Consider the following 13,920-nt stretch of genomic DNA (forward strand, 5'->3'; position numbering starts at 1 on the left):
AGATCTCTTCCAGTCAGTTGACCAAATGGTTGTTCTTCAGATTTCTTGGCACAACTTTGTGAGCACATCCAGGGCAGCATCTGTTAGCTGAAATATGTCATTGATATACCATCTATTCCTGGGGCCTTATTTTTTGCTATTTCCTTTAAAGCAGCTTGAACTTCTTCCTTCATCACCATAGGCTCTTGCTCATATGTTGTTTCATGAAATTCTTCTATGTCTGCCAATTCTTTCTGATACATAGAAGTATCATGATAGATGGAACAAAGATTGAGGTTGTTAACGATTTCATCTTGCTCAGATCTACAGTCAGCATTTTTGGTACTACCAAACAGGAAATCAGAAGAGTAGCTGCACTGGGAAAATCTACTCTCAGGGACTTCACCAGAGTGCTGAAGAGCAACACTATCAGTCTGGAGACTAAAGGGTGCTTGATCCAGGCCATGATCTCATTTGCTTGCTCTGTATCTGAGAGCTGAACAGTGAATAAGGATGACACAAGAAAAACCAATGCCTTGGAGTTGTGATGCTGGAGAAGAGTATTGAACATATTCCGTACTGCCAAGAGAACAAATAGGTCTATTATGGAGAGGATGAAACCAGATTGTTCCTTAGAGGCAAGGATTTTGAAGCTCCATCTCACATACTTTGGGCATGTTGCCACAAGAGACCAGTCCTTAGAGAACATCACGCTTGGAAGGATGGAGGGTCAGTACAAAAGAGGAAGACCCTGAGTGAGATGAGTTACACAGTGAGTATGGTCAAGTATGTCACAGATGATGAGGTTGGCTCAGGATATAGCCAGGTTCAGAGCCGTTGTTCATAAGGTTGCTATGAGCCAACTTGATGGCACATAACAAGAAGAACCGAGGCCTTTGAATTGTGATGTTGGAGAAGAGTATTGAATATACCGTGGACTGACAAAAGAACAAAAACCTGTCTTAAAGTACAGCAAGGATGCTCCTTAGAGACAAGTATGGTGAAACTTTGCCTCATTTACTTTAGTCATATTTTCAGAAGGAAACAATCCTTAGAGGAGAGACATCGTGCTTGTAAAGGTAGAAGGTCAGCAGAAGAGAAGAAAACTCTCCAAAGATAGATTGACACAGCAAATGTATCAATGCACTTGAGGGTGACAGAAATCAGGAGGATGGGGCACGATAGGGCTGGGTTCTAATCTGTTTTCATAGAGTCTCTATGAGTCATGGTTAATTTGATATCAACAGTTAGGCACCAGCAGTCAGGAAATGAGAAAACTCATGGCACTGGGAAAATTTGCAGTTAGAAACATCTCCAAATTATTGAGGAGTGATGATATCACTTTGAGGACTAAGGTGTATCTGATTCAGTCCATAGTCTTTCCAGTTACTAGCTGTGCATCTGAGAGCTGGACAGTGAATAAGGGTGACAGAAAAAGAATTGACACCTGTGAGCTGGGGTATTGGAGAATAGCACTGAACATCCTATGGATGGTGAAGAGAATAGATATGTCTTCGAGAGGGTGCAGCCGGAGTGCTTTTTGGGGGCAAGGATGATAAGGTTTTATCTTACAACTTCAGGTATGTTGCTGGGAGGGGATATTCCTTGGAGAAGGACATAATGCTGCTAAGGGTACCAGTAGTGACATATTCTTAAAGAAGACAAAGGCCATGATAGTCAGGATCTCAATTCACTTTTTAAAAAAAAGATTCATTCATTTTTGCACAGTTTCCTCCCTTCTCCATACCCCTCCCCAGTCCACTTTGCTGTTCACTGTTGTTAACCAGATGCAGAAAAAAACCAGGGAGATGAGGAAATGAATTCTGAAAAAGAGGACGACTAAGGCAGAGGTCCTCTCACAGCTCAGCGCTGTGAAAAGGCACCTTTTTTTAGTCTTCCTATCATTTTTGTTTCGTTTAAGCCAATAATAAAAAAAACCCCACCTATCTCCTGAAGCTATATTTTCCTTTTATGTAAGTGTTGCCAACATAGCAATGGGTAAGCTTCATTTTAAACCAAGACTAAAGTTCAGACATGGTATCTCATCTGGTGGGAGGCTGGGAGGAACCTTCTGTTTGCCTAGGACATCCAGTCTCTTCTCTGGGGGCCCTGAGCAGAATTCTCTGTTTGCAGAGGGCACTCAGTCCTGCCTGGACTATGATCTCAGCTGCAGCCTACCTATCACTGTAGCAAGCTATCCACAATTCATCTCTTATTCTGGACCATTTTTCTACAAATAATGCCTAATCATATATTCCTTGTAAATAATTCTTTTCTTCATCTGTTCCCAGTGCAGTGTTTATTGTTTATCCCCTTCTTCGTTTTCCCCAACCTCCATGTCAGTTCTATTTTATAACAGTGGTGTTATGCTATATTTGGCCTTCTGTGACTGAGATATTTCACTCAGCATAATGTCCTGCAGGATCACTCATGTTGTGTAATATTTTATGAGTTCTTGTTTTTCAGTTCTCTGTAGTATTTCATTATGTGAATATACCATGACTTTTCTATCCATGCGTTTGTTGATGAGCACTTGGGTTGCTTCCATCTCTTTGCTATTGTGAATAATGCAGCAATAAACATGGGTGTGCATATATCTGTTTTGGTGTCGTCTGGTTTCTTTTGAATATATTCCTAGGATTGGAATTGCTGGGTCAAATGGTATTTTATTTCCAACTTTTTGAGAAAGTGCCATACAGCCTTTCATAGTTCTTGCACCATTTTACACTCCCACCAGCAGTGAGTTAATGGTTCAAATCGCTCCACAACCTCGCCAGCATTTGTTGTTTGATACACCTGTTCTTTTAATGATGGTTTAATGAGATTGTTTTAACTGCCTTTACTTAATACCTGTCTTTGGTGCTCTCATAGTAGATAAAAACTAAAGCTCTATATACCTTGATTAACCTCTTTACAGCTAGAATATCCTTTTGCATAATTCTTTCCATTTCGTCATTTCTCTTCTTGATTTTGGTATCTTAAAATCTCTCACAATTCATGATCCTAGGTCTGCATTTATAGGTTATTTTAAATCCTCTTTCTGACATTTTATTGGTATAATTTTCAGGTTTTCTTGTTTGCTATATTATGGAAGCAAAATCTGAAATGAAACCTATCCTAATAAAAAGTCTTTTCTATCTAAAAGTGAGCTTAGAAGCCACAACAGTTATTTATTAGTTTTATCTTCAGTCCTTTAAAGTCTTGTACTCAGGAGAATGTAAATGAAATTAATTTCTGGCTTCCACAGTTATGGACTGCCCCAATAACTCTGGATATTGTATGTAAGCAGTTTATTTAATAGCCATGAGTTCACTGTCTGTTGAAGGATTCCATCATTTGAATTTATTTCCATTTTTAGCATAGTCTCTCCTACCTAACATTATTTCATTATTTTATAGTGTTTTAATAGTGAAAAAGAAAAATTTTAACTTTTTCCTCACATTACATACCAGTTAAAATGCTTTAATCAAGATTGGCTAAACTACTGCTGTGTTTTCTTTGGTTGATGAAGAGGTAATACAGATCAGTGCAGTGCAGAAAGGAAAATATAATAAATTACCATGGCTCTGTTGATTATTCACCTTCAAATGTTTTCTGTGATCTTATCTAGATGGTGGTGTAAACAAGGGGATAGAAGGAATGCACAACAATGAGACAGATCAAACAAAAGCCTTTCCCTCTTACAAGCTTACATTGTAGTAGAACTGTTCAAATCTATTTAATTCATTGCTAAAAGGACCTTGCAAATTTTTGTCACTTTAAAAAAAGTCATGTATTGACTACTTTGTTTCCTCCCCCGTTATAGTCACTGGACCTTTGTCAGAACTGCAAATTGCTTATGTTAGCAGGGAAACTCTACAGGTAAGTAAAATGTTAATTAAAAAGTAACATTCAGTATTAAATGTTCAAATATTGCACATTGCCAGTGACTAAAGTCTTTAGTAAATATTCTTTCTTTTTAACTGTTTGAAGAACTTTGATAACTTCTTGTTTCTGTAATACTCTCAAAATAAGTTTGCAAATAAAATTTAAAGGTCAAAGTTTAATATTGCAGCCTTCTAAAATTTAAGAGCTCTAGATTTGTTATTGTATATTTTTACATTTCTTTTGATACCAAAGGAAAAGAAACACTTCTTCAAAAGAAACACTGTATCATGATAATTGAAACTCATTCTGATACTAATTGGACATAGAGTTTTTTAAAATGTTCAGATTATTTTGCAGATTATGTAAATTACTTGTTTTAGGAAAACTAGTGCTTTATTGAGCTTTACCTTATTTGCTTAATTCTATTCCTTTTTATAATGTCTTATTAAAATAAATCAGCAGTTACTGTACCTTCTGAAATGCTAACAAAAAGCAAGTAATGTTGTGTCAACCACTTATAATCCAAAAGTGTGCTCTCCCGTGAAATCACCATTATTTTTCTGTCTTAAAATTCCAGGGATTATATTACCTTCACAGTAAAGGGAAAATGCATAGAGATATAAAGGTATGCATCTTATTTCTAACCTCTATTCATTTTAAACTACTTTGATCAAATCATAGAGCACGATTATTTGACTGTTCTACGTAATGAGTTTGTATTATTATATGTGTTGTATTGCTGTGATAGTATTGATTAAGAGAGTAAAATTTTCAGCAGTTTTATTGAGATACAACTCAAGGAAAGGTCTCCCTTTTAAATGAATATATTTCAGAAAAATATTTTATTATATATAATGCATCAATCCGCCGTTTGAAGGAAGAAAACGTTTACGTAATTCCTCATATACTATGTAGTTATTTACTTGTGAACTATCAGTTAAGCCTGTGACTTCTACGAAGTTACAGTTTTTGGAAGGGTTATGCTTTAATAATACAGTAAAATTTATTAAGCTCAAGGAATTACTAATAAAGCATCAGTGTGGATAAGTAAAGCACTAATTTTTAGAATGGTCTTCATTAACTGGCAAAAGAGAGCAGTTACACTGGATGTACTGGTGGGGAATTATGTGCCAGGATAGGACTCCTGAAATTATTTCTGAAGATTTCATCTTCCCAGTTTAGATCTTTTCTCTTTTTATGTAATTTTCTTTTCTGTCCTTTTTTAACTTTAATCTCTCCTCTTCCTTCTTCTTCCCTTTTTGTTCTAGGACATTTTCTCTAGCATAAATGTTCCTAGTTATCTTTTAATCATGTTTTCCTTTGCGTCTTTGGTAAAAGTCACACAATCTTTTCAGGAATGTGCATGTCTTCAACATTTGTGTGCAATTTCTGTGAACTCGCAGATTATCTACTAAGATCTACTTTACATAAACCAGCTCAAAGATATAAACAGAGAACTTTATAGTTTAAAGGTAGAAGAAATCATGGGAAGTGAAACTGTGAGAAGTAACATGGAATTAGATCTGCAAAGGTGAATAGATTTTTGTCAGAAATGGATGTTGATAGGCATTCCAAACTGAAGGAACAGTGTGACATGAGATCCAGAGGTCAGAAACTGTGGGGTCATTTTAGAGAATGTAACCTCGCATACCACACGCACTGCCATTGCGTTGGTTGTGCCTCCTAGAAACCCTATACAGCAAAGTAAGACTGCTCCTCCACAGGGCTTCTGAGGCTGTAAGGAATTACGTAAACATTTTCTTCCTTCCCATGGTGGATTGGTACAAACTACTGACTTTGTTAGCAGACTACTGCTTAATCCACTGCACCAGGCTTCTTAGAGAGTTTACAGGCTGTGCCATATAACTCAAGTGAAAGGAATGGATGAGAAAAATAGAAGATAGGCTTGGTCAGGTGATTTCTGTTCGTTATCATTATGTAGGATACTTAAGGGATTGGGCCTAAACTGGGTAGATTGTTAATATCAGTGCTCTTCCTACCTCTGTCCATGCCACCATTTCACCTCTACCAAACTTCTGACTACTCTTCTGATCTCCCAGCCCCCTTTCTTGTATCCTGCTATCATTTATTCAATTGACCAATATGATCTTTTGAATCGTGTCACATTCCTGCTTATACAACACCATTAGCTTCCCAGCATACTCCAAATCAAGTCTATACTTTTTTACCAGCGCAAGGCTCTACGTGATCCAGCCCGCTTATGTCTTTCCATGCTGCATACTCATTAAACTTGATGGTTTTGAAGCATGACAAGCTCAGTCAGATGCCAGAACTTGGCCCTTGTTCTTGCCTCTGCTGGAAATTTGCTATGTCGCTATGTACCTACATGGCATCTAGATGTCAGCTCGGGTACCACTGCCTTGGAGAGGCCTTCCTTAACTGCCTTCGTCTTCAGAGCACTTATTTTTATGTAACTTTGAATCCTTTTCATTACACACACACTTTTTCTAAGATTTTTTTTAAATTTTAATGTAAACTTCCTGAAAGCTGGAATTTCGTTTTATCCAGTACTGTTACCACAGAGCTTAAAATAGCATGTGGATGCTAATATTCTCAGGGAGGGAGGGAGGTAGAGTGGGAGGGAAGGAAGGATGGAGGGATGGATGGATAAAGGGATGGGTGGGCAGGTAGCCTGGGAGATGATAGGTAAGTGGATGGATTAATAGGTGTCAACATCAAAAGCCACAGTTTGTAGATGATGTAATTATAAACTTCAGCTTAAAGGGAATGGGGAAACACATTGTGCTTTTGAGGAGACAATATTTCCACTTCTTTGTAAGCTTTGCATTTAGTGAATAGGGTGTAGTTATTACCATCATCGCTAAGCTTAAATTGAGACATTTTGTTGACCTGGTTGTTGATTGCATTGCCCTAACCAGATACATTAGAATTAATAGCCCCATGTGCTGTACAGCGAGAAACAGGCATTGTCACACACTGCTATGTGCTCCACTGATGATGAGTTCCTGAAGTAGGAGTTTCTTTTTCCTCAATAAGCAGTAAATAGCAATCAGATTGCAAGTCACAGATAAAAAAGCAAAAGCATAATGAAAGCAATGGATAATGCCATTATCAGGCAGTGCTTTACTGACTGTGTTCATAAGTGGGGAAAAATAACATTTAGATTAAAACCAAAATATCACTTTCATGTTAACATTTATATGATAAGTAGCAAGTTTATATATCATTGAAAAGGTAGAACCATTTCCTAGTCAAAAGTATAAAGAAGAGAATGGTAAGTTTCTTATATTTTTTTGTTTTTTAATTGTGTGTGTGTGTGTACCATCAAATCGCATCTGTCTGGTACAGGAGGTGACTTCCCCTTCTTCTCCAGAAGAGCATCTGGTGGATTCGAACCACATACCTCTGGGATTTCAGTGCAGCTTCTTACCACTAGGCCACCAGGGCTCCCTATGAATATTTTCTTAATACTGGGCACACTTACATTTTTAGCCTAAAGCTGCCACTTGGGATTATTATAAATATGTACATTTAATACATTATCTATACTGATAAAATGTCTCTTTCCTACTTAACTGAACTGTTTTTTGCTTTGAAGGGAGCTAACATTCTACTAACGGATAATGGTCATGTGAAATTGGGTAAGTAAATTGAAATTTTGTCATTTGCACAAATCTATTCCAAAACATAGTAAGTTTGTGGTTTTCTTTCCTTGTCCTTGGAACAGCGTCTGTGTGTTTTTAGGACCAGTTCTAATTTCGAGATGCATATTCTATTTGTTCCCTCAGCTCATAAATGGGGATGAAGCTTGTCCTTCACAAATGATACAGTTAAATTTGATGGCTGTCTTCTTATATTGCTGTTTAAATGACTGTCTTTGATGAAGGATTTAAAGAATATGTAAATTTTTAATTTTTTGTTTAGGTTAACACTGTAACTGTGGCATACTGCTCTGAGAAGCTTAAATTCCCAGTCTTTAAACAGTTAATGCAGGTTTAGCCTCTCAGTGATTTATAGTGTTGATGAAAGTCAGTTTTCAGAGTATATAAGCAGAATTAGCTGTTAACCCAAAGGCCTTCATCTCTGAGCATTGTGATATGTGGCCTCAGAAACCTAGAGAAGGGTTGTTGTGAGACATACCTGATCAGAAGACACTGAACTTGAGTTTTTATTTTATTTGGGGCTTTAAAAAAATAACAAAAATGGGCACAAATTTGTAGTTTGAACCACAGATTGCAGAATGCTGACAACCAAATAGTTTAGATCATATTGTTAGTGTTCTTTAAGTTAATTCAAGATTGTGTTTTTTAAGCCAATAATGATAGGGTTTGTGAGGGTAATATAACTTATGAAATTAATGTGTGGATAGGAATTTTTATCGGAAAAGCAACTCAGTTACCTATTACAGGTAACCAAACTTTTCAATAGTTTGATGGGCTATATAAGAATTGAAGCTTAGGTCACTGTAGGTTGCTTATTTGCAGCTTTATCATTGATGGCCTGCAATTTTTACTGTTATGGATGGGTTATTCTGTTACGTAAAAATACATGTAAAATGAAAGGGCAGTTAGAATAATAACTAATAGGATAGATCAAGTTTGTTCTACGTTGTGAACTTCTGAGTAAATTTAGTACTTAGTATAATAATATATTGTACTATGGAATAGATTAGGAATACCGTCATCTAAATATAATCGTGAAATTGGAGTTTCTCTGTATAAATACATACAGTTACTGAGAACTCTGAATTAGTGAATGTTGATTGCTGTTGTTGTTATGTGCCGTTGAGTCGTTTGCGACTCATAGCAACCCTATGTACAACAGCCCTAAACCCTGCTCTATCCTGTGGCAATTGCATTGCCTCTGACACACCCGTCCCCATTACCCCAGTCACTGATAGAGGGTCTTCCCCTCCTGCGCTGTCCCTCCACCCTCCCAAGCATGAGGTCCCTCTCTAAGGACCTGTCTCTCCTTTCAACATGTCCAAAGTATGTCAGATGAAGTCCCAGAATCCTTGCCTCCAAGGAGTAGCACCCTCCCTCTCTAGGATGAATCTCTTTTCTTGGCAGTCCATGGGACCTTCAATACTCTTCTCCAGCACCACAGCTCAAAGGCATCAATTCTCCTTCTGTCCTCCCTGGTCATTGTCCAACTCTCTGATGCATAACAAGTGATTGCAAAGACCATGGCCTGTATCAGATGCACCTTAGTCTCCAGAGAGACACCGTTGCTCTTGAGTACTTTAGAGAGGTCCCTAACAGCGGACCTTCCCATCGCAATATGTTTTGTTGATTGCTACTAATGGAAATAATAGGGTAGGTTTCTATGAACTTTTGATGGAATTACCATTTTTTCCAACCAGTTAGCACGTTAGTCATTGTGTGTGAGAACTGTGCTGCATGAGGATTGTAATTATTGTTAAGGGATGAATCACCAGGCCCTTCAGGTTTTTGAAACGTCTGAGTGCACTCAGCCTCCAACCTTTCACAGCCACAAAATTCATCAAACATTTCCACCATCCAGGGCCTTCAGTCAACTCCTAACCTTGTTTTAGGTTTGTTTCTGTTCAGTGACTTTAATTCATCAATATGTATTTGTTGTGGTGGTGTTTTTATGTAGCATAGAGGTGGAGTGGGTTTTCAGAGGCTTTAATCGCACATGAGGAGATTATATATATTTATATATATATATATACACACACACATATATATAAAATAATATAGCATAACATTATTTATATATATACACACACACACACACACACACATACATACTCATTACTATATTCAGAACTATAACTCATGCCTGGATGAAGTATTCGCAAACATATATTCTTCTCTGTAAGGCATGTTTATGGCATTTTTTCTCCTAGGAACACTAGACTACTGTGAAGGCCATCTTAAGGCACAAAATCACTAACACAAAGGACAAAAATAAAAATATGTGATGCTAAGTAGAACGTGAAAAAAACACTTAAGGCAAGAGAGCTGGACTAATAAGAAGGCAGAATGTTGCTTTGCTGGATCTCAGCTGAAAACAAGTGCTGGGATAACCCAATCCTTGCCAGTCCGCACCTATCTGTAAACAACTAAGAGATGACCATGATTATTGATTTTTGAGGTTACAGAGACATTATATTGAGTAGCTAAGTTTGCAGATGTAGAGTCTACTTGTAATGAGAATTGATTGGAGGTAATATCCTTGAAAATTACCCAGGAATGTGGCTTCAGTAAGAAATCAGTATAAAAAAGCATCTTGTAAACCAAGGGAAGCAAACCGAACCAGCAAAATTAATAAATTGTTCATAGAATCTTTTAAAACAAAATACAGTGTTACTTAATCTTAAAAAGGCTGGTTTCTTTATTTTAGTCCATAACTAATATTTGATTTTGAAATTTTCAGTTCTTCAGGTCATTAAAACTGTTATTTAAGGTCACATTCAGTGATCTTCTTTGAATTTTAGGTTCTGGGAATTAGAAAGTATAAAATCACTAGGTTTAGCAATCTGTATGCAGAACAGATCATCTGAGGCGCTGGATTGAATGAGGTGGAATTTCGCATCAGGATTGGTGGAAGAGTCATCAACAGCCTGTATTATGCAGATGACAAAACCCTGCTTGCTGAAACTGAGGACCTGAAGCACTTGCAGTCCTTGACCTGAATTGAAGCTCAACATCAAGAAAACAAAGATTCTCACCACTGGGCCAATTGGCAGCATCAGTATGGATGGTGAAGAGATTGATAGTTAACAGTTTGTTTACTTTGCTCCACAGTCAGCACTCTTGGTAACAGCAGCCAGGAAATCAGGAGATGAACTGCATTGGGAAAATCAGCTGTGAGGGACGTCTCTAGAGTACTGAAGAGCAACGATGTCAGGCTGGGGACTAAGGGGGCACCTGATCCGGGCTCTAGTCTTCACAGTTACATGCTATGCATCAGAGAGTTGGACAGTGAATAGGGATGATGGAAAGAATTGATGCCTTTGAGCTGTGGTGCTGGAGAAGAGTGTCATATATACCATGGACTGCTAGGAGAACAAACAGGTTTGTCCTGGAGGAGGTAAAGCCGGAATGTTCCCTTGGAGTCAAGGATTCTGAAGCTTCGTCTGACATACTTTGGGCATGTTGCAAGGAGGGACTGGTCCTTGGAGAGGGACATCATGGTTGGCAGAGTGCAGGGACGGCAAAGGAGAGGAAGACCCTCGATGAGATGGATCGATTCTGTGACAGGAGTAGTGGGAATGAGTGTGTTTGAGATGGCTAGGTTGGCACAGGATAGAACAGCATTTAGAGCTCTTGAACATAGGGTCGCTATGAGTCGCAAGCAACTCCGTGGCACATAACAAGTTTATTAGCAGGTTAGATTCTCAACTAGCTTTCTTATAAAAGTTTTTTGATCTTGACCTTTATTATCATTTAATTGATGTGAGGAATATGTGGGAATTTGGCTGTGATACACGCCAACTATGTTGTGATACATCTATTAAAAATGAAAAAAGTTCTAATTGGTGTTTTAGAATACCTCATATTTCTGTTAGGTTAATAGTTAATGATGTAATGAAAATAATAAAAAAAGTTTTATGTTGGTAAATAATTGCACATTTTCCTAGTTTTCTTTTCTAAGTATTTCTCATTTTCTCCCTTCTCTCCCAAACAGCTGATTTTGGAGTATCTGCACAGATAACTGCTACAATTGCTAAGCGGAAGTCTTTCATTGGCACACCATACTGGTAATTGTATTGTAAATTATATTTAATTTCTACTATATCATTACTTTGTGAAGCATTTCTTAAAAACTAGAATGAGAGAAACTTAGAAAAGAGGATAAATAATAAACACTACATTGAAAAGATGAGGGAAAGAACTGTCTAAAAGTAATATATGATTAGATATTATTTGCATGACAGTAGTCCAGAAGTAAGAGGTCCATGGCGGCACAAGCACTGTAGAAAGCGATATGGTGCTTTCTCAAAAAGTTGCAAGTAGAGATACCATTTGACCCAACATTTCCACTACTGGAAATATATCCCAAAGAGACCATAACTGACATCCAAGCAGATATATGCACACCCATATTTATTGCAGCTCTGTTCACAATAGCAAGGAGTTGGAAACAACCTAAGTGCCCATCAACAAACGAATGGATTAGAGAAGTTGTGGTATATTCACATAGTGGAATACTATGCTGCATTGAAAAGCAAGGAACTCTTGCAGTATTATTCAAAATGGGTGACCCTGGAGGACATTATACTGAGTGAAGTATTTCAGTCACAAAAGGACATATACTGCATGGTACCACTGTTGTAAAACAGGACTGACATCGGGTTTGGGGGGAGACTGAAAGACATGGGTTAAATAATGTATATTGCATTGAAAAGATGAGGGAGAAAACTGTTTAAAAGGGATATGTGACAGGAGTCCAGAGCAAAGGCTGCATACTGGAGTGGACCTGGGGGAGGGTTTGTAAAACAATGAAAGAATTTTTCTTGTACTTTTCCAAGAGGGTAATGTATAGGGAAGAGGGTTGGGAGAGGAGAAAAGTGCAACAGTGAATGAATGAAAATCCAAAATCTCTGTAAATTTTCATTGAAATTAATAATAAATTAAAAAAAAAAAAAACAACAAACCAACCTCAACAAACATCAACAACAAAAAAAGACGTCCATGGCAAAGTGGACCTAGGGGGTGGGGGAGGGAGGAAATTGTGCAACAATGAATGAATGGAAATCCAAGCTTTCTATAAACTTTAGTTAAAATATCAATAAAAAAAGAATTTGTAATAGTTATTTGTGCTATTATTTACTATACTAAATTTTTGTTCCTCATTTTTTATTAATAGATAATAAAAATGCAAATTTATTTTTTTTTTTAAAAACTACACTCAAAAATCAGAAATGTAAGGAGTGAAAAGGACAACAAAGAATCTAATCAATGAGTTAAGTAAATTAGACCTGTACACATGGATGGATTACACGACCAAAGAATTGTTCACCATGTTCATTTTCATTCTGTAGAAAAGCCTTTGAAGTTGGATAGGGCTTTCTGCAATCTTGGGGTCATTCCAGCTCAGCTCAGCTCAGCTCAGCTCAGCTGGAATGTGGTTTGCTCATTACCATTTTCACAGATGTTTTTATTACATGACTTTCTACTCCCAGTTTCAGTCAGTATTCTAATTAATCTTCTTTCAAGTTTTAATTAAAATACTCCTTTGTCAAAATTTTGTGACCTGTCTTGGTTCCTCGTGGGATCAAATACAGTTCTTCCTCATCAACTCTCATTTCTGCTAGAGATATATGTATGTATATATATGAGAGAGAATGAATCTTCATTTTAGCTGTACTTGCCCTTAGTTGTCTATCTTGTATAAAGTCATTCCTTTTCTTATTCACACAGTAAATATTTTTAACTACTCCCTGTGTGCTCGATACAAATAGTAAGTACTGTAAACACAGTGGTGGATGGTTGTAGAGCTTCTTTGCATCATGGCTTTGTCTGAATTAATAACATTCTGAAAATCCTACTATGCCTTCCATTTATGTATTCCCACTGCCATGACCCTCCTGTATAATACTAATCTGTGCCACTTATTTGGTACTTAGGATGTCATATATTCTTTTTTAATGTAGGTACACCTTTTTAGCAAACAAATAGTGGGGACGTTGTGTTATTGTTTTTTAGGTTAGATTATAAATTTTTTAAAAAACTTTTTATTTTATACTGGTTTACTTATATTGCCCTGGAAATTTTTTGTTCTCTCTGTAGCTTTGGACAATTGTAAGCTGAAAATTAGTTTCTTGAAAATTTTGAAGTATTGTTCTTTAGTTATCTTTTCTCTGACAACAGTAGTCTTGTATTATTATGGTTTACCTTTCTTTTGAAGAAACCCCCCTTGCCCTAGAATCTTTGTTTTGTTCTTTTATAATGACATAGCTCAGAATGTGTTTACTCTTTGTTCTACTTTCTGTAAGAGTTCCTGACTTTCTTTTTCAGCATTTTGTTTGAAATCTTAATTTCAGCTATTGTTGTTGTTGTTATATGCCGTCAAGTTGTCTGCGACTCATAGTGCCCCTATGTACAACAGCCCTAAACCCTG

General features: G+C 37.0%; 1 protein-coding gene across 2 annotated transcripts in view; it reads left to right on the top strand.

Moving 5' to 3' along the window:
• The window catches only part of MAP4K3 (mitogen-activated protein kinase kinase kinase kinase 3), a 257,922-nt gene that overhangs the window by 155,555 nt on the left and 88,447 nt on the right, over positions 1–13,920 (top strand). For both annotated transcript variants that reach the window (XM_006882333.1, XM_006882334.1), the window contains exons 5-8: positions 3,785–3,840; positions 4,424–4,471; positions 7,427–7,469; positions 11,485–11,557. In XM_006882333.1, coding sequence (XP_006882395.1) covers positions 3,785–3,840; positions 4,424–4,471; positions 7,427–7,469; positions 11,485–11,557 — 220 coding nt within the window. The remainder of the gene's footprint in view (positions 1–3,784; positions 3,841–4,423; positions 4,472–7,426; positions 7,470–11,484; positions 11,558–13,920) is intronic.

The sequence above is a fragment of the Elephantulus edwardii genome, unplaced genomic scaffold, assembly GCF_000299155.1.
Source record: "Elephantulus edwardii isolate Elephantulus edwardi_28Jun2011 unplaced genomic scaffold, EleEdw1.0 scaffold00019, whole genome shotgun sequence".
NCBI classification, from domain to species: Eukaryota; Metazoa; Chordata; class Mammalia; order Macroscelidea; family Macroscelididae; genus Elephantulus; species Elephantulus edwardii.